Source organism: Porites lutea, chromosome 8 (genome assembly GCF_958299795.1).
Source record: "Porites lutea chromosome 8, jaPorLute2.1, whole genome shotgun sequence".
In the NCBI taxonomy this organism is placed as follows: Eukaryota; Metazoa; Cnidaria; class Anthozoa; order Scleractinia; family Poritidae; genus Porites; species Porites lutea.
Genome location: NC_133208.1, coordinates 31,994,468 through 32,015,767, shown reverse-complemented (window position 1 = coordinate 32,015,767; position 21,300 = coordinate 31,994,468). Strand labels below are relative to the sequence as shown.

At 38.4% G+C, this 21,300-nt stretch overlaps 4 protein-coding genes across 4 annotated transcripts in view; 1 reads left to right on the top strand and 3 right to left on the bottom strand.

Moving 5' to 3' along the window:
• Positions 1–21,300, top strand: part of LOC140946388 (methylcrotonoyl-CoA carboxylase beta chain, mitochondrial-like) — a 135,446-nt gene that overhangs the window by 81,199 nt on the left and 32,947 nt on the right. The gene's annotated exons all lie outside the window — the stretch shown is intronic.
• LOC140945060 (uncharacterized) lies at positions 529–1,236 on the bottom strand. Its single transcript, XM_073394129.1, has one exon. It carries the CDS (start codon positions 1,234–1,236, stop codon positions 556–558), a length of 681 nt encoding a protein of 226 aa, XP_073250230.1. The 3' UTR covers positions 529–555.
• On the bottom strand, positions 2,213–2,815 carry LOC140945569 (uncharacterized). The gene has a single exon (XM_073394580.1). The coding sequence runs from the start codon at positions 2,813–2,815 to the stop codon at positions 2,213–2,215; it is 603 nt and encodes a 200-aa protein (XP_073250681.1).
• LOC140945568 (glutamate receptor 4-like) lies at positions 12,391–21,276 on the bottom strand. Its single transcript, XM_073394579.1, has 10 exons — positions 21,262–21,276; positions 20,671–20,805; positions 19,839–19,943; positions 19,203–19,328; positions 18,395–18,589; positions 16,393–16,756; positions 15,472–15,834; positions 14,460–14,630; positions 12,774–12,927; positions 12,391–12,504 (listed from the first exon to the last, which is right to left on the bottom strand). The coding sequence occupies exons 1-10, from the start codon at positions 21,274–21,276 to the stop codon at positions 12,462–12,464; spliced, it is 1,671 nt and encodes a 556-aa protein (XP_073250680.1). The 3' UTR covers positions 12,391–12,461.

Genomic DNA, 21,300 nt, shown 5'->3' with positions numbered 1-21,300 from the left:
TCACCACTTTCCGGAGCCAACTCTTGGCCCTTAGATTTGACAGCCTTACTTATGTTAAGGCGCTCGTCCGAGATGTATCAGTACATCTTTGCTAATTGGTCAAAATTTACTGAAAAAACGAAAAAAGAAACCATGGGAGAGTCTAATTTCACCACACCGCAAGCACTAAGTCAATTGCTAGTAAGGATAAATGAAAAGACATGAAAAGTCAATAAGGAAGTGCCTCCTCCAGAGGCTTTCCCAAGGCTAAGTGGGTATTGGGGAACTCGCGAGCACGAGAGACAAGCCGAGAGAGACAAGCGAGATGCGCGAGAGAAGGGTGGTGGGAACAAGCGGAGAGAGCGAGCGGGGATCGCGAGCGGCTGGGGAAATAAAATAATAATCATCTTTATTGAGGAAACTTTTTCATAAAAGATATGGTTTTCAAAAAGGACCTCAAAACTAGATATATATTATAAAAACCAAAAAAGCTATAAAATTACCATGGGATTAAAAAGATACAAAAAATGCATAAAAAATTAAAAATAAGTATAAGTAAAAATTAAACGTAAGTAGCTATATTAAAAACTTAAAAACATTACGTTTAAAACTATTTAAATTCCTTGAGTCTTTGATCGTCTGACTGAGGGAGTTAAAATCGGAAACGGCATGATATTGTGTTCTTTGCTTCCCCCAATTTCTTTTGACACGTGGTAATCTAAAATTGCCTTTGTTACGTGTATTATGCCTATGAAGTACGTCTTGTTTAATCAAGTCCATATCGTGATTAATTAGGCCATTGATGCATTTGTATACGTGTACACACCTTCTTTGAAATCGCCCTTTCTCTAGAGGCAGCCACTTGAGAACGGCTAATGCCTCAGTGGAGGATGAGTACAATGGTCTATTTAAAATAACTTTAGCGGCCTTATTTTGCAAAACTTGCAAACTAGACATAAGGGTAATATAATGTTTATCGCCCCATACTAGATCAGCATATTCAAAAAGGGGCATAACAAGACTTTTATAGAAAAGTAGACGCGCCCTGAAAGGCAATAAATGCTTTATACGCTTGAGAAGCCCAAGCCTCTGATTGATTTTCCCAGTTAGGTGTTCAATATGATCAGTCCATTTGAAGTCCGAAGATATATGTATACCGAGGTATTTAAAGCTGCGAACATTACTTGTACTACGATCTAAAATTGAAACAGTCAAATCTACTTTGCTTTCGCGTTTCCTATTACTACCGATAAGCATGCATTTAGTTTTGTCCAAATTTAAAGTCAGTTTGTGATCATGAGCCATTTCGCCACACCCAGTAGATCGTTATTTAACTTATCACTCAACTCCTTTGAGGATGTACCATAGCAATAAATTACAGTGTCGTCTGCATAAAGTGACGCGTAGCAGGAGTTAAGCACATTTGGCAAGTTATTTATGTAAATCACAAACAACAGAGGCCCTAGGATGCTACCCTGTGGCACCCCATGCTCGACTGGAAGTTCCTCAGATAACTCATTTCCACATGATGTGCGCCGTTGTCTACCAGTTAAGTAAGAACGGAACCAATGAAGAGCTGTTTCAGAAAGGCCGATCTCGGATAGCTTGCATGACATTATTTGATGGTCTACCGTGTCAAATGCCTTGGTTAGATCGATGAACACGGCCCCGCAAAGCTTTCCTTGTTCCATGTTTGAGAGCACTTCATCAGCAAATGAGGTCAAAGCTGTTGTAGTTGAGAAACCCTTCCGGAAACCAAACTGCTTGTTGGACAATAAATTATTGGTAATCAAGTACTTATTCAACTGCAAGTGTACCGCTCTCTCCAAAATCTTGCTTAGTGTAGGGAGGATTGAGATGGGGCGGTAGTTGGAAACGTTGGTCCTGTCACCTGACTTAAACAATGCCGTGATTTTCGCGCATTTCCACAATTTGGGAAATTGACTAGTGCGAATTGAAAGATTCAAAAGTTTAACAACAGATGGTGCAATTGTGTGAGCTGAGATTTTAAGAAGTCTCGCGCTAATTTTGTCAAGACCAATCGCTTTGTTTGCTTTCAATGACAAAAGCTGCTCAAGCACAAATGATTGATCCAATTCAGTCAACTCGAACTGGAAAAGCGGGTGTTTTGAAATGGAATTTAAATTCAAGACGGAAGCCTGTATTCTACTTGCTAGAATTCGGCCAATGGAAGCAAACAAGCTATTCATTGAAGAAGCAATGGATTGGGATGTTATATGCTGAACATAGAGTTAATACACTGAATACTCTCTGAAGATGAGTTCCGATTGCATGCTTCGTTCACTGCTTTCCACACCTTATCTGAGTCACCCTTGGCTTCCTCGATCATGTCACAGTAATATTTAGACTTGGCAGTTCGTACTAAGCCATTAACCTTGTTCCTAAGCTTTTCATACATTGACCAATGACGCGCCGAGTTCGATTTTCGCGCCTTTCTATGCGCCCAGTCACGTTCTTTCATAGAATCACTTATCTGACTGTTCATCCATGGAAGAGGTGTTCCCTTGACACGCCTTCTTTTTACTGGTGCGTGTTGATCAGCAACCTCCGAAAACATTTTATTCCACGTAAACAAGGCATCGTCGACGCTGTCCTCGTTTTCGACAATATGCCAGGGAATATTCCTAAGATCATCATTAAATAAAGTCGGATTAAAATTCTTATAGGAGCGATACTCGAGTATTCTCGGTTCAGCCTTTGTTGTAATACCAGCTTTAATTATGCAAAATACCAGAAAATGGTCGCTAAGCAGTACCGGAACAACACCAGATTTGACAATGCGGTGTTCATTATTAGCAAAAACCAAGTCGATCATTGTCCGCGAGGTGTCAGTTATGCGCGTCGGTTCTTTTATTAACTGAGTGAAAGTTGTAGGCCCGCGAAAAATTAAGAAGTTCTTGTTTTTCTCTTTTTGGCAATTTAGAACTCGCCATCATGTCTGCGTTTAAATCGCCTAGAATTACCACATCCGTTTTTTCCAGATCCACAGATGACATACTCTCATGTAGCGAAGAAATAAAGGTCTGAAAGTCAGAATCCGGTGCTCCATAAGCGCAGCAGACGAGTGTTGGCTTGCATTTGTCTCTAATCAACTCAATCCATAGACATTCGTGACCGCCAGTATTAATATCATTCCGCAGGCGAAAAGCCAAACCTTTTCCCACAAAGATAGCTACACCACCATATCCCTCTTTAATGCCAGTGCGATCCTGACGAACGCACACGAATCCAGGAAGATTAATTTCTGTGTCGCAAATATTCCCATCCAACCATGTCTCGGAGAGAGTTAGAATGTCCACTGTTTTACTGTCGATTCCCTCAAGGCGTAAAGAGTCGGTCTTGTGTACGAGACTTCGTATGTTTAAGTGAGCAATTTTCAGTCCACGAGTGTTCCTTATGTCGTCTAGCGTCTGGTAGCCGGGGTTAGACTCGATGTCGCCAGCCAGAGCAATTAGAGCTAGGGCGAAACAGGCTCAATGAAATAGCTTACAAAGCATAACAGCTTTGAGCGAATTACTAAACTCTTTATCTCCGGACGGATTCCTCTGTTGACGTAAATTACCCGCAATTTCAGTTCTGCAGCTCACTTTTGAGACAAAATACACATCACTGTCGTTTAGAAAAGTGCTCTTCTGCAGATATAAGGACTTGTAGTATACAAAAGACACATAAATGCCGAGAAATATACAAATGTTCGCAGAGAGCCTGAGTTTGCATCCGCGGCCGCCATGATGTCGTCTAGTGGGGACGAGGCAGAATAAGGAAGGAAAGAGTTTATGCCAGAAATTAACTTGTGGGATGGAATTAAGCTATCTGAGAGACAAAAATATATAAAAAAAAGTCGCTCTCTTACCACATGTTATCCGTCGTTTTTCCGTGGAGTTCACATGCATAAATAAATTAGCAGCGGCTATTAAAATCAGAAAGGAAACTTTCATCTTTGCCTTTCCATTCATATAATGTTTCTGGAAAAAATAAAAATGGTATCTTTATAAACTATGTGATTACCTGCAAAAGAGCCGCAGTTACTCATGAACTTCACATGCAATAACTCGCATAATATTTCTCATAAACAAGAAAGGGGACGTGAGCAGGCGATTCTCAAGTCGCCCGATTTTTGTTATTCCCTATGTTTCTAACGACTCACTTACTTCTGTATGTTGAAGGAAAGCAATACAGTTGAATAAAAGCTCGAGACTTAATGCATAGCTCATTAAAAGATTTTTGCCTTCCAGAAATTTTGAACATATTTGTTTGATATATAGTGCACTGACATCGCATTTTGTTACATAAATCATCGCACTTTGTTATATAAATCATCGCACTTTGTAATACCTGTCGCACTTTGTAATAAATCCATTTAAGGTGTCGCAATTTGTTATAGTTCCATGGCACTTTGTATTACTTACTTCATTAACAATTATATCTTTTCATAAACATGAAATCCCATTCAGTTGACTAACGAAAATGGCTTATATCTTCTTCCTTCAAGGAATAAAAAATAGAGATCAGTAAAACTCTTGCTGAAGTGTACGCTACTTAACTTTTCAGAGCATGCTTTAAACCTCGACAGTGTTGCTTAGATAAATTGATTTCTGCTAGGTTGTAGGAAAATAGCAACAAACAATGCAGACACCCAGACGACGATCGAATAGTATCCCAGATGCATTTTTCCAGAAGTATCACGCAATATCGCAGTCATGGCAGATTCCATCGTGAAATAAGGTCGTTTTCCCGTCGGCTTTTTTCTCATTCGATTTCCAGTAAAAGTAAGAAAATTGCATTATTTCGTTATTTGACATGATTTCTCCGATGTGCAATGCCTTAAGAGCGAAGTTTCCACATAGAAACATTTATTTTCATGGTTTCAATTAGTCTTCCCATCACAAAGTGTTCAGTGACCGACAATAAGGTCATGAATATTCAAGAATTTTAGGAGTATATGTTGAAATCTTCCAAACGTGGACCTCACGCCAGAAAAATGAAGTCCTGAATATTGTACAGGCTAAGAAGTACCCAGAAGTACCCACATTTTGAAGACTTTTTCATCGACCAAAGATGGCTGAAATTTCGAATCTTTTATCACATTTCAGCGCCATGGGTAAAGTCTGCTGAAGGCCACAATCTGTTGGGCGCTTTCGAGAGCGCTTTATGCTGAAGCCATTACTTTGTACTTTCAAAGTGGTTATTGTTAAAAGGAATTTGACAATAATTATTTTAATTCGAAGAAGGAGAGGTGAATAATGGTGTGTTTCAGTGTGATAGGAACCCAAAGAAAGGTGCTACGCAGCATGCAAGCCGGCGCAAGGTAAATTAGCCTGCTCAGAATTTGAAAAAGAAACATCAGAGACTTTATTTATTCAAAAGAACAGATTAGTATTCTGGCCAGGAAATTTCATTTAAGATTTCTTGAGTCAGTACCAGGTAGATTGTGCTTCAGACAATTGTTTGTCGCATCGATAGGTTAAATGTTATATGTAACTGCCGTTGTAAACTGAGCCGCGCCTGTGAGCGCGATGCTGTAATAAATCCTCCTTTGGTAATTAGCTTCACAGCGTGGAAGCTGTTTTGTTGGAACCACTTTTTAGATCAGTCATGGTTTTGGTTCTCCCGGGGTTCTCCTCAGGCCTGGGTTCTCCTAGTGAACCTAGCGAAGCTTATCAGTTGCTACCGAGCGCACAAGCGGTAGTTCTCGACAGATCAGTGAAACACATGCAAAACCCTTCTTACTCAAGTAACACTGAAATTCTCCTTTAAAGCATAACGAATATAAGCCAACTCGATAATCTCAAAAGCAGAAGCTGCTGAACCGAAACATGTTTGGAACCATCCACATCGAGCACTGCGATGTTCATTTCGCGCGTGCTGAATATTACTGATCATGATATGTCACGTACCCAGTGATGATATAACATGAAACGAGGTGCATCATGGGATACTATTCGATCGTCGTCTGGCAGACACCATAATCTTTGAGAATTGTCCGACGATGAAATTAACGGATATGGAAAAATGCAAACAAGTCGAAATATTACGATAAATTTCATGTCTTGACGGAGATCAAAGTCATAAAACCAATCTCATATCAAGAGAATGTGATGCCTAAAGTTTATTATAAAGTACGATGAAACTATTGCAAATTACGACAGCTTCAATAGTTTACAACAAAGTGCTTTGGACAGTTAATACAAATTAAGACAGCTTTTTTATTACAAAGTAAGACACTGATTATTACAAATTGCGACAGGTATTACAAAGTGCGTTGGTGTTTTTACAAAAACGGATGATTATTACTAATTACGACGGTCCAGCAAGCGCTCGTAGTTTTAATTATACATCCCTACAATTATTACGTACATTCGGTTCTTCTTTGAGTACAATGGCTTTCTTACGCAAATTCTTATGCATGTATAAGCAATGATATCAGCAAAGGATCGCCAGCACATTAAAATCGGAAAATGTACACATAGTAACATTGAGAACGGAAAATGCACACATAATGATGAACAAATCTGGCCAAACAAACTGAATCATCGCTACTTTTATTTCGTTATTTTAAAGCTTGGATCTGATAAAGAAAGAGAGAACACCAATTAAGACATTTCTAATGTCGACGTGCAAATTCTTCTTCTTTATGCTGCTTGGGTATCGAATGCTAATTTTAATTAAAGTATTGTCACCTTTAACGAACCTTTTTGTTGAACAGTCGAGCTTTGAATATACTCGTCAAGAAGAGTTGATCACTTTAACTCAATCCATATGGACCATATGATAATAAACTACTATGTTCAAAAACGCTTTTAAAATCCTAGCTTCTTATATTCGTCTTAACCAAGAAAGAAGAATCTCTGATAAATATTTTAAATGGTTAAGTCGGTAAACTCCTGTTATCTATGATGAGTTTAGCCGCCACCAGCTGTAGGTTTGTAATTCAATGCAAATGTAAAAACCCCTGAACACACGAATTGTGCGGCCTGGCATGTAACAACGAAAAATGTTTTAAAAGAAGCTACAAATAAAACGTTTGCTTTGAAAATAGTCTAAACATCTTAGTAACTGTGACGTTATCACTAGAAACCTTAGGGACGGTTTTTTTTTCTGAAGTAGCTGATTCTTTGGTCAGTGTCCGCATTCTAAGCTACACTCATATCGAGTGGGTCTAACACTGCATATCTTATTCAAAATACCCTATTTTCGACTTGACATAATTGTCTCATACCTGGAAAATATTATTAGTTACACTTCGTTTTGAATTATTTTACACTGTCCTACCTGCGAGAAAAGGGTTTCTGTTCTTGAAATCCAACGCACGGAACGAAGCAAAGATAGGACTGGCAAGTAATCAGCTCACGTCCAACTGGTAAACATACGTGTTTTTTCATTCCTCTTCATGCATTTCCGCTTAGATTAAAAAAAAGAAACTCACTCAGCACAAATAATGAAAAATACCGTTTAAAATTCATATGTCAACATGAAATTATTTCAATAATGCTCAACGAAATACCATGCTGAGAAGTTCTGATTATGTTGTTAACAAATGTAAAGGGTGTCCGTCTGTTTTAGAAAGAACATTTCTTATAGAAAAGGAAGTTCTGTCTTGCATTTAAGTAGTTTCCAGTAGTGATGTTACCCTGGCAATTATTCAGGTGGTTCAATATTTATTCAGATCAATATCAGCTTGTTACGTCTAAACAAACCAGCTAATAAGTGAGTGCATGTCTCGTCCATTTTACCAAACTTTAAGTGCGTTAAGAAAATATTCCTTGTTTAGTTTCCCTCCTGTCACATTTGTGACCGAACAATTTTTCACGTAAAATCCTGATTTTGTTACTAGCTTCGAACTTGCAGTCCAAATGTTCACAAAAAAAAAAAAAAATGTCACGTATAGCTTTTTAGCTTAATGAACTTCTCTAAGAAAATGTGAAAGAAATGGGTCACCTTGACTAAGTTATATTCCACTGACGGCCAACTTCGATAAAAATGCTTGCTTCAATGCAATTTTATCTCTTTGAGGGAAATGTTTGATGATTTTCCAGACCAAAAGGAAATTGGGGATATTTGTGACTGCCCGATGTAGTTCATAAACGAAAAAAGATAAATAGTGATTTGTTTTGCTTGCAAAAGACAGGTCAAGTTTACGGTTAGAGTACATGTAACATTTTACAGAAAGGAAATTAAAACAGTTGTCCACATTGTAGGCGAGAAAATATTAAATGATAAACTAAAGACTATCATGACCTTACCTTAAAGTAGACTTTCATTCAAGGACGCTACTACCAATATTAAATCGTAATCTTTTAAGATAAAGATAGCTAATTTTGTCCAGGTGAATACTTAGCTGAGTTAGACAGTGTTCTCCTTCGCAATTATTGGCTTGGAGTCACGTGTCAAGACAGCCAGAATTCTCAGAATTTGCATGAGGCTGAATAGATGTAAGAATCCAGCGGAGAGAACCGCTTTTGTTAATTCCAACATGGCTGCCGTGATTAAAGTAACGCTGATCACGTTTTGTTGAGAAATACGTGCAAAATCTTTTTACAATCTTTTGGCGTATGGATATAACGAAAAATAGACCAACTATAAGCCAAGGAGACGAAAGAATATAGAACTTTTGCTTGTCGTTTGCAAATCTGAAAGAATGCCCGAAGACATTTCATTTATAACACAATGAATACCAGACGTTAGAAAAATCCAACTAGTGGTCTATTATCAATGCTGCGTTCTGATTGGTTGAGCTACTACTAGGCTATATGTTATAACCCACTAGTAGCGAAAAAGCGCGGGCTTTTTAGCTGCAATAAAGGATTAAAGTCTAGCTTTAAATAGGTAAAATTTTTTATTCTTGATATTTTTGACCAACTAGTTGGATTTTACTAAAACTATTGACTCAGAGCCCATTCGGGCTGGAGGAATAATTGTTAAAGACATGACTAGACATGGCTTCACTTGGCTGCGGTCCAGGCCCAGTCCGCAGATGTACAGAGACAGTGAACGAGAAAAGGCAACCGAGTATTTCTCCCTTTTGATTAATATTTATCCCGTTTTTTGTTCTGCTATGTTCGGCAGGATGGACATTGTCGAAATTTTCTTTTCTTTTTTATAGTGAGCGTTTGTCATTTTGTCAAATCAGAATGAAATTAAAAGGAAATATTCACTTAGCCAAAACGTTCTTGAGAACCACACCATTCATTGATACTGTTGCCAAGGACCACGTTTTAAGAAAGAAGGAGCCTTAAAATTTTCTTGTTATTTTCCATCTTTGGTAATATGAAAACATATTTACCGTTTGGCCAATCTCCAAGCGTACCTGTTTCATTAGACTGGCGAGCTGTCGCCCAAAAAACAGGTGATTGGATGTCTGTTGTCAGTTATTAACTACAAGTCATTTAATATTAATTTGTGAGAATAAAAAACCTGTGACAGTGCTGATTACAATGATTCGTATGTAACTGTTAAAAATAATCGTAGACTTCTTTTTACTTCTATGCTATGTCAGGATTGCCCCTACAAATGTAAAAACTACCTTACACTACTTAAATTTTAACTAGCGAAATTTTTCAAAATAGCAGTCTTTTTTATTGTCAAAGCATGTTATAATTAAAAGTAGACACATTGAATTCTGCAAGCAGAATACTGCAATGCTGATCGTACCACGTGAAAATTGATTTTGCAAGACATCAACACGACACCGAAAGAACTCAAAACAGAGCGGGATTGTAGCCATAGAAAGAACCAGAGAATGCTCTGATTAAAAATATCCGCGCCCTCTGATTTAAGCCCTGACCTAGAACCCTCAACACCCACAGAATCACGCAAAACAAACCTCTAAAACATGGACAGAACCATTTAAGAATCACAGCATATCGGATATATAAAAGATCTACGGCCCCAAAATACATTAAGTAAAAACATTAACCACAAAAGACTGCAAAGGACCGCAAACTAATATGCCGAGGAACGTAGGATCTATAAAGACCTGATCGGCAAAAATGGCAAGTAGACAAATTAATTTCTTCAAGAAGAATACTGCAATGCTGATCATACTACGTGAAAATTAACTTTGCAAGACATCAACACGACACCGAAAGAACTCAAAAACTCAAAAACTCAAAACAGAGAGGGATTGTAACAATAGACAGCTGTTTCGCCCTTTTTGGAGCTCGTCAGTATGGCGTAACAGCCAGAGAAAGCTTAGTCTGCTACACAGTAACCTGAGATCAGGTGTTTTTTTTTTTTTTTTTTTCTTTGGCTTGGGAGAGGAAAAAAAATAACGCCTGATACATTCATTGAACAAGCCGTTAACCGCCCCCTAATTTACGTAATCTAACGTCTCCTTGACCTGTCATGTTATTAGCCAATAAGCGTTTACCATACGGGAATCAAATTTTGGCTCGAATAATGTCTCTTTTGAAATCAATTTTAGGGAAAAGAAAATTTTTAAGTACGTCCATGTTCAGATGGCTCTTCCTAAAAAGAATTTTAAATGTGTCCAAATACTGCTAGCTGGAGCTGCTGTAATTTACTGGTTAAAGCTCGTTGACTTCGTTCTGTGCCGAAAGCAGTGAAAAAAAAAATTAGGCTGAAGCACCATATTTTATGAACTGAAAGGTGTTGTGAAAGCGAGGATCGCTCAGAATAATTCGCAGGTTTCTGAAGGAGGAAAGATTCCATTGATGAATTGATTATTTGAAAAGTGAACCCGCTTGTCGCTTCTGTAACTTGTAGCCGGTATCAAATTGCATTCAAATGATCGGTGAATTCTTGACTGCAACTTTTTAGTATACGATGAGATGGAAAACATTTCAATGGGTGAAATTTCTATTTAGGCATTCTTCAAATTCAAGAAAACTGAGCCGGCAGAAATTTTATAACGAACTCGCGTGTGTATTCACTGCTCATGACGCAAGCAAAAATGCAGACTGAAATCAACAACAACTAACGGATGGCGGCATTTTGGCCAATTGGAACAGCGCAAATCATCTGTATTGTTTCCTATCCAATCAGAAAAAAAAAGTCCAGATTCTGGCTTTTTTACATGTGATCCGACAAAAAAATGCATCATGCCATCTTCCCGTGAGAGACTTAAAGGGATAATAGGGAGAGGGCATGATCTCAGGCTAGCTACACAGCCGTTTTTAGCGTCGCCACGCAACGCTCCTCCCCACAGTGGGGAGGAGCGTTGCGTGACGACTCTAAGAACGGCTGTGTAGCGGACTAGAGAAAGCTCTGATGAACTATGATTTAAGCTCTGACCTAGAACCCTCAACACCCACAGAATCACGCCATACCACGTGTCTTCTGGGGGGCAAGAGTCCAAGTGTCAAGTTGATGTCTGGCAAAGAAAATAAAGGATTGGCCAAAACCAACCTCTAAAACATAGACAGAACCATTGCGAACCATGGTATGGCGTGATTCTGTGAGTGTTGAGGGTTCTAGGTCAGGGCTTAAATCAGAGTGCGCGGATATTTTTCTTCAGATCTTTCTCTGAAGTGGTGTGAGCCCAGGGCTTATAATTAAAGGAAAGTTTGCCGTATTTTGTATAACCTTTCTATCTGACAAGTAAGAAAATGGAGTTGAATTCGGGGATAAATGGGTTGAATGACTAGCCTGGCGGTATTGTGTAGTAGTCGAGTGAGATGTGGCGGCGGAGCCGTTGTAATATAGTCGAGTGAGATTTGATGGCAAGCCGCGAGAAATATTTCAACCGCCTCGTCCCTACTCCCTTTTTTTGGAACACGGCTCCGCCGCCAAAACGTTAATCTTGCACCCACACAATACCGCCAGCTACGCAGGCTATTGAATGACTGACACAATGAACAGCTTATCAAGGTAAAACTTTTATTGCTTTCAATGAGAAATAAAAGCCTGTATGCAAGGAGTTGTCTGTTCATTTCATATTAGATTTATATAGAGTTACTTAAGTATGCTGATTGTACACCAATCTCAAGGTTAGTGAATTAATTCCAATCCTATTATTTTTTTCATATAGCAGTCTTAAAAAATTCAGGTACACACTATTTTCCCTGCTGAGGAAATGAAGGGACTACGTTGTAATTGGAAGCAACAACCTAAACGCTATTTCTCGTTTACATCGGCATCATGAACAAATCAGATTTTATGCCCAAAGAAGCTGGCCAGCAGATTCTAACTTTCGTATGAATATTCGACTTAAAAATCTTACACTTCTAGAAACCGACGAAAGTGCCCCAACACTGACACTTGCGGCTGAAGCGCAAAAACTACTTTTTTCTTTATTTTATTTGGGCCCATGAATGGCGGTTTCATCGTATAAATCCTGTACCCGTTTATGCGCAATCCCTCGTTAAGTTGGTGCAAACCACCCGAGACGACGAAAATCAAAGTCGCTTTGTGCCAAGTATTCGCGACAGTAAAAAATAAAATTGACTAATTCGCGTAAACAGAATCCACATTAATCCTTGTTAAGAGTGGTTCAATTCCAGTCAGATGCTTGTAGAAATTATGGTAGGGCTTGAGCCGACTGACCTATGAAAAATAATAAATAATAATAAATATGAAACTTATCCTGCTAATTTTCAACAGAAATATTTTCGTATGAGCATTACAGGCGATAAGATGAAAATAAGACAATTAAAAGATATCATAAAAATGTAAGTCACTTTAAAAGCTATATTTAAGTAAACAAATAACTAAAAAATTGAAAAAAGTGAAACACTAAAAAAAAAAAAAAAAATTAATAAATAAGAAAAGAAGATTTCCCGGTTGGCCGGGCTTTAATAACGATAACCTTGTACCTTTTAAAACATCGGGGTTTACTCTCTCGTTTCTTCATCATTTTTTCCCAGAAGATCTCTGCAATCAACGTTATAAATGCTGCAGTTATCCCACAGCCCATGACTACGTACACTCCCAACATACTGGGTAAATCGATCCGCTTTTGAGACAGCGCTGCCAAAAAGAAAAAAAGAAAGGAAGGGAGGAAGAGGATGGAAAGAAAAGAAATAAGGGTTTTTGATCAAAAGTGAAGTCAAGATGGTTGGACATTGGCCAAGCCCTTTTTATTTTGGATCGAGAGAAATTCGAGGTGAGTAAAAACGCGAGAAAGAGCGAGGCCAATATCCACCCATCTTGACCGAACACTCAAGAAAATTAAGGCATCACAGTAACTTTCAAGGAGTTATAATAACTCCTCTAGTGGGGGTAATTTAACGCCTTATAGTGGAGTTATTTTTTGGGGAGTTATTTTAACTCCAAAAAGGAGTTTAAAGGACTCTTTTTCAGGAGTATAAGTGACCCCAGATATTGAGGAGTTAAAATAACCCCCAAAAAAGGAGTTATCTGGTACCGAAAATTTTTACTCCACTTTCAGAGTTGAATTAACTCCAAAAAGAGTAGAAACAACCCATGTAAGGAGTAAAAGGTAACCCCATTACGGAGTTATTTCAACTCCAGACTGGGAGTAAAAAGAACTCTTTTCCAGGAGTAAAAATGACCCCAAATTCGGAGTTAAATTAGGAGTTAAAGTAACCCCCAAAAAGGGGTTATCCTGTACCTCATATTTTTACTCCATTTTTGGAGTTATAACTAACTTCCTAAAAATTACGGTGTGGTTCTTCTATTTAATTCCTCAAAAACAGGGGGTGATCTAAATTCTTAAGCTTTCAATATAGCACAAAATAACTTAAGAACAGACTTCCTGGGTATAAATTTAACAACTTTGATTGATGATTGGAGTCACTAACTGTCACGTGACCTATTAAGACTATTTTTAGCACAAAGATCTATTTGGTAATATGGCACCACTTTTAATTACTTTCTGGAAGTTGCAGTTATCATTATGTGGCTACGAGAACTTTTTGTTATGGAAATAATCAACTTGTACATTTTGTCGGCTCAAACAATTTGGAAAACTTGAGCTTGATTTGTAAACCACGAAAGGAAAGTAGTAAGGTTGGGACAATAGATCGCTGGTTTTCGAAGTGGTGTGATTTGAAGTGAGCAAAATGTATATATTACTCTGTGGTGTAGGTGGGTTTCCTGCAAACTAGTCTTGCCATTTGATGTAATTGATGATGAAGTTCGAGAGTTTCGAACGAAATAAAAGCTGTGAAACTCTAGATTTAATCGCTCTGATCATGAGTTAGAAATTTCTTTAAGTTACATGGATTTACTTTGTCAAAGCAAGAAAAAGAAACACTTATCTTTCATTTTGTATATGATGATTGCCAACTGAGTTATAGAGTCAATTGAAACCTAGCCTGCTAATGTACAACCATCTCTCCTCGCTTCTTGCCGCGCTATGGACATCTCTTGATCAAAACATCCATAGCGGGGCAAGGAAGGAGGAGAGACAGCTGCACTTGTAGGCAATTTGCCACCTTGAAAAGATTACAAACTGCTACGTTTGATTGATTAGAGGTTTAAGGGCTCTCAAGGGTTTCGTGGATAAACAAATTTATGCAATTTCTTGTGTAACTCACTTGTTTCCTGTTCTTCGGGACATTCATTGGCTTTGTCCCACCACTTTCGCTTCAAATTATCAAGGAAGTCATTTTCATGAAGACGCAAAATGGCCAGAGAAAAATCCATAGTATGTGGATCATAAGCTTGAAAACCGAGCGCCAGTCCCTTGGCTCTACTGAGACCTGGAACTGGATGGAAAATGAAGCTTATTTGTCATATTTTTCTGGAAATTCTCTCAACCATAGGATTCAGATTAAGCAATAACGACTGTTCGAGAGTCTAACTAACGGCGCTTTACATTATTGTCGACCGGCTAGACCATTCCCGTCGTAATAAGAATTTCACCTTTAATCAAAACTATCCAGCCAGATAAGTCAAATCCTGAATCGCTAGTATGCACGAAAGAGGTGATTTTTCATCAAAAACTCTTGTTAAAAACGTATTTCATTTTCAAAAAAGGTTTGGTAAGGCCTTGGTCGGGCCGGCAGGTATGAGTTTTGGAAAGCATTCTGGAGATACCGCTCTTCAAATAAAGCACAAAAAATCCCTGATTTGCTTTTTGCTCGGGTAGACTGGCTGTATTGGTTGACGATGATCTTGCCCCACCTTTACTTACTTTGTAAAGTTTCACCGTGTCTTTTTTGAGAGAGGATTAACCCGGTTAACGGAGGTTTTTTTTTTCGGCTTCTGATACCCATATGCTGGAGCTTTCCCAATAAGTGCTCACCCCCCACCCCCAAACCACACCCCCTCCTCCTCCCAATCAAACTCAAATAAGCGCCAACCCCCACCCCACCCACTTGAGTGACAATGAGATTGAAATTGACATTAAATAAGAACTAATAAGAGAATTCCTCAAGGACGGCATTATTTCTGGTCATTGAGTAAGTAATAATAAAAGATTTCAGAAAGTGTTCCGGGAAAAAAATCACTGTCACTGTCACTTTCAAATTTTGTCCCGGTTAATAACCAGTGGGTAAGGCTTGGGCTGTCATGCAAGCCATCTTGATCCAACGGGACCTTACATACCTGTCATTAGGTCACATGGACGGTGGTTGGCAATATACTCAAGAATAGGGCCATCATTGATAAACACAAAGCTTGGTCTTTCTCTCACTTGTAGGATTCCATCAGAAGTGTTCTGGACAAATGTTTGCTCTGTTTTCATTCGCTGCCAAATCTTTACGTGAGGTTCATATTGGGTGGTCGCGAACGACTCTTGTATACTGGTAGATGCAATTACACCAACTTGATGGGAAGTTTGCGCAATGTCGTCCACGCTTTTAATTGGGTGGGCTGCATTTTTGACAGTAAGAAAAGCCGCTAGGTTAGCGGTATATGTTGAGACCCAGACAACAATGCAAAACCAGTAACATCCGGTAAGAATACGACCTGCAGAAAGATTGACATGAAATTTGTACGCTGAAATTCTAAGAAATCTGAGTAAGGTAGCTCCGCCTTAGGACTGACAGTAGGGAGCGTAAGCAACGAAGCTGTCATGTTGGTTAAAAAAATGACTTATTTCAGGAAAAATTTTGCTATGCTAACAGTTCATGTATTAGAAAAAGTATTTTTTTTTTAATATTTATGAGTTTCTCGAAGAATAAATTCAAGCTTTTGTAGCAAAACTCGGTAACAGATGTTTCTGTTGGTTTCCGTCCGCCATGTTGGAGCTCATCCAGGTGAGCACCAGCATGGCGTCTCCATACAAATCTCTATAAGTTTGGGTAAAACATTTCTTCGGATATCTCGTATACGAGATATTCCTCTGACCTGAATCTTGGCGAGGGTCTTTGTATATGTACCTCCTATTATTCCCCAGATTCTGGACTTTATCTATTGAACGGTTTTGATTTTGATCCATTTTGAATGGAGTGACACTGAAAACCAGCAATATTTGCCTCTAAAAAGGGATTCAAACGTTGAGAAGTTGACGCATTTTTTTTCTACCTGACAAACTTCTTGGTGTGTTATCACCACCTTGCTGCAGCATACAAGCTATTGCAAACCACACACTGTTGAAAAAGCTGAATTCGTCCGAAGTGCCTTCACCATTTTCATTTTTATATCCATAGGGACTGTAATAGTTTAATACAAATACTGCGATAGAGGTGATCACTAAGGTGGCTAGAGTACAAAACCAAACCAGATTTTCAAATGGGGTCATGAATTGTAACAAGTCTACTGCTTTGATTCCAGACGAAGGCTTCTTCATGATCAAATCCTGTGTATAGTACATGAACGGAACGCTAAAATCCATCATTTTTTCGCGTTGTTCCGTTACAGATATTGCTGCTCCTGCCATGTCTGCGTTCTATAGATAAAAAATGAATGATTAATTAGCATTTGGTTCATGATTCAACGTGTCGAGATATGAAGCATGCGCGAAGTTTAGAGAGCACGAAAGAGGGTAACAGTTGCTCATGGCGGTAAAAAACCCCGAAGAGCTTGCGCAGATGACAACAAAAATAATACTCACCTCATTTTCTTACTATCGGTTAAAAAATTCAAAAGTTTTGTATAAAATTTACGCTATAAAACACATAGTAAATGCTTCAGAGTGTACTATTGATTTATGGTTGCACTCAGGAGGATTGCTAAGCTCACAAGAACTCGAGTCTAGTTTATCAGTCATCAGTGTGCACAATGGGAACATGAAGCACGCTCGCGCTATTGAATTTTATTAGGCGAATATTCTACCTCAGTACCGTATCCCTGATTAAATTGGAATTTCGTTTCAAGTGGAACTGTTGATTTCTGAGGAGAAAACAACAGTACCGAGAAGCCGAGAGAAAAACAACTCAGGCAAAAGAAAAGGAACATGCCGGTACAATTTTTAATTTTACAACCATCGGTTCTTTTTTGCTCCCAGGTGCAACTCTTCTACATTGCGCAGCATTCGATAATATTTGTTTAAAATGACACTGAAAGCAGTAGTGTGAAGTAATATAAGCATAAATTATTAAGATGTAAATGGATCTGAACTTTCAGTGCATTAGATGAAATCCTCGTGGTGGCAGCCGCCATGTTTAGTGTGAAAAAAATATAACTGGTGGTCACTGAATCAACACTGGACTATAGCCTTCATTAAAATTAAGGAACATCATCGCTGAGTTATAAACGCAACTGTTGTAGTTGTGCAAAGGGAGCCTGAAAAAAATTCAGGCTTGCGCGAAATTCTAACCCTTGAATTCTACGATTCCGGTGCTCCACGTACTAGTTGAGCTGATATGCCAACAACTGGTCATGTCTTACTGAAAGCTTGATCCGTCCGACATTTTCAATATATGATTTTCATATATTCAATACTTCTTCTTTGGCCTTCATGTTTGCATTCTCACGAAGAGAGCATCACAGGCTCTGGTTGCAAAAGAGAAGAGAATTTTTTTACGGCGAGGCTCCACCTGGAGGGCCAACCCCTTACCCTTTCATATACCATTTTTGACTCACAGAAAAGGTACCGCTTTGATATACCCTCTACTGACAAATAGTACCCCTTTGACATACCCAGCTCTCTACATCCCTTTTAACGGATTCAAATGCACTGACTATAAAAATCTGAATACATCAGAAAACCAGAACGGTTTCTTGAGCTTTTCAAGGTCATAAAATGCATCTGTTAGTCCTTTTAGGCCTCTTTACAGACTCAAATGACAGATTTCCCTCATTTTCGGGAAATTGTAAGTAGTGAAATCCTTACATATATATATACCTGAATCCTGAAAAGGTACCCCTTTCGCGGTCGGAGTCTCCCCATATAGGCCATTATAGGGAGTACCCCCCCCCCCCCCCCCCCAATTCCCGAGTGAAAACACTGTAATGCGGGAAAAGCAATGGTCATACTGGTGGCCACTCCCAGCATCTAAATTTTTATCAAAAAAGCATAACACGAAGGATCCTAAAGTCATGCTATTATTAATTTTGAGTTAAATATGATTTAATCCATACAAACCCCTTCCAAAATCTCACGGACCATCCCATCCCATGTCCCATTTTCCATTCTGGCGCCATATTTGTTGTCCGGGGAGGGGTAGAATTCGTAGTTGAACTTAAGGATTTTTGCCAGTTCGTTAATCAGATCCACACAGTATCCTTCATATTGAAAGGTCCCATTCTTGTTGTTCTTAGCCATCACAAAAGGAGGCTCCTTGTTTAACATTTGTAAAAATAAAAACATAACAATTATCAACATGAAAACAAGTTTTTGGTTTGTTCAAACTTCAAGGAGAGTAAACGGTATGAGTCAAGACAATGGTGGTGACGATGATGATGGTGATTGTGGTAGTGGTGGTGGTGATGATAATGAAGCACGTCAACCGGAAGTGTAATTTTTTCATTCTTTGGGCAGTGGTTTCACCCAAATTTTCAGGGAAATGGTCTCTGCAGGAGCAAAGACACTTCATGGCAATACAAATTCAGTAGCGTCAAGGAATATTTTAAAAAGAGAAATGGTATCACTTCCGGCGTTGCTCAGAAACCCCTCTGCTTAAGCTCCCAATGATGATGATGATGAGGAGGAGAAGGATGATAATACAAGTTTAATAAAAGGTTAAAATAAATTGTTTTTTTCTGTATTGTACAAAAATACCGATTGCTTAAAAATGATGATGAGAGATCACATAAATGGGAATTTTAAGATCATAATAGCGATGATGATGTAAAAAGAAGAGCTTACCATATTGGAATCATTTAAGCGACCCGAAAAGCAAAGTTGTTAGAAAACACTTCGAGGTCTTAAATATTCTAGTAATCGTTTTTACCTCAACCGTGACAATCCGGAACGTCCTTCCTTCTAGTCTATTCCCATTTGAAGATGAATTCTCCACTGCATTAGCCGATATTTTATCAAAGAACACCAAACCTTTAGTTGTATTCCACGAACCTATCTAAAAAACAATCAAATAAGTTTACATAAATTAACGAACCCCTACCTTTTAGTTTTCTTTCACTTATAGCTTAACTATTATGCTATTAATTGCCTTAAAAATCATATATTGAAATATCTATAAAACCTAAGACACAGGCCATGTTTGTACTTAATAACTTTATTGGTTTACTGGAAAGGTATCAGCCTCCGCGTGGAAATGCGGCAAGATTCAATTTGTGATGTCAATAGGTAATCAGAGAAGTAACAAGGTAAAGATGTTCCTTTACGAATTGAGCTTGATCATCAACACATCAACAAAGTTAATAGTAATAAAAACTCAGTCTTAGAATTAAAAGAAGTTAATGCGCTGAGCAAAACGGGGTGATCTAGATCTACACTACCTACTCGTTTAAAAAAGCCTTTGCGAATATCTATTGCAGTCGATATCCAGTCGAGAGACTTTCGTTTTCAAAAAACTCAGTCTGAACTGAAAAAAAAAAGGATTATTCATATCCTTCATACTACTTACCCTTTTGAAGGAGTCGTTGCGGAGATTAAGGATTTCCAGTCGCGAGACTATTCGCCTTCCGTTTTCGTCAAACTGGACAGGACCAGTTATGCCAGCGATATCAACCTTAAAAAAAGAAGAAAAACAATGGTTATGGTTAAATTTGCATGAAAAAGTTGGCATCTCTCTGAAGAGAGTGCTTGACAGAACTTTATTTTCTGGAACTGAACATGACTTCTCCTACGCGGATGCCGTACAAAGTTTGGGCCATCGATCGGTCAATCAATCAATCAATCAATCAATCAATCAATCAATCAATCAATCAATCAATCAATCAATCAATCAATCAATCAATCAATCAATCAATCAATAAAGCAATCAATCAATCAATCAATCAATCCATTAACCAATCAATCAATCAATCGATCAATCAAACAATCAATCAATTAATCAATCAATCAGTCAATCAACTAATTCATCGATTAAAGGCCAGGTTGTGAGGTTTCCTATTGACTAGTAGGAATTATCTTCCAATAAGGACATGGGTGGCCTTTTTTCATGGAAGGGAACAAAAAGGATGTTACTGAGCAGTGCTTTTCATGTAGCTTTAAACAGTTTTTACAAGGTGGCATGTTCTAGGTTCTTGCGTTCGTTTTCCCCTAGATTAGCGTCACTTATCCTTACTTTTAGGCCACCTGCAGAACATTGGGAAAATGGGTCCTTCAGTGAAGTTGAAAATTAAGTCGATCCTTGACGAGGAGGATTAAGCTACTCAAGGAGTAAAAAACTGAGAATCAGCCATGGACGTATTTTTAAGAACTTCAAAACTAATAAGGATATATGAAGTCAGTACCTTTGTCATGCAGTTAAATATAAGATCTTTATCCCTTTGATTGTTACTAGACTCGTTTAGCCATAAGCACGGCTCCGTGTTCAATGCTCGGTAAATGACTTGGACCGCATCATATGCCTGAACAGCAGTAAGATCCTACAGAAGGAGATTTTACAAAAACTGTTAATTACTGCTTAATAACCCGCTATATTTCTACAATAATCGTGCATTCATTTTTGATGTTGTTGTTTCTTTGTGCTAACAGCCACACTCGACTGTTGGTTTAATGAAACAACTCATAAGCATGCATCAAGGAGCTAATTTTGAAGTTATTCAAAAGAGTTTGTTTTCATCAGAATTTGAGCCCCGTGGCTCACTTAAATTACAGTTATATCATCAGTTTAACACCAAAAGGGGACGATTTTGTTACAGCGAAAATTTCTTGGATGCATAGGTAACCAAATTTTGCTCCGCTGCGCCCGCTTTAATTTTCGCGCAGGAGCTCCGCTACCGAAAGAGCTATTACTTGGCATTTTTACAAAGAAATTAATAAGGTACAACAAATAAGGACAAGCAGGTTCAAATGGCCTTTTACGCAGACGTTCTTAGGACTTTGGCGTCACGCATTTGTAGCTTACCTCGTTGAAATTC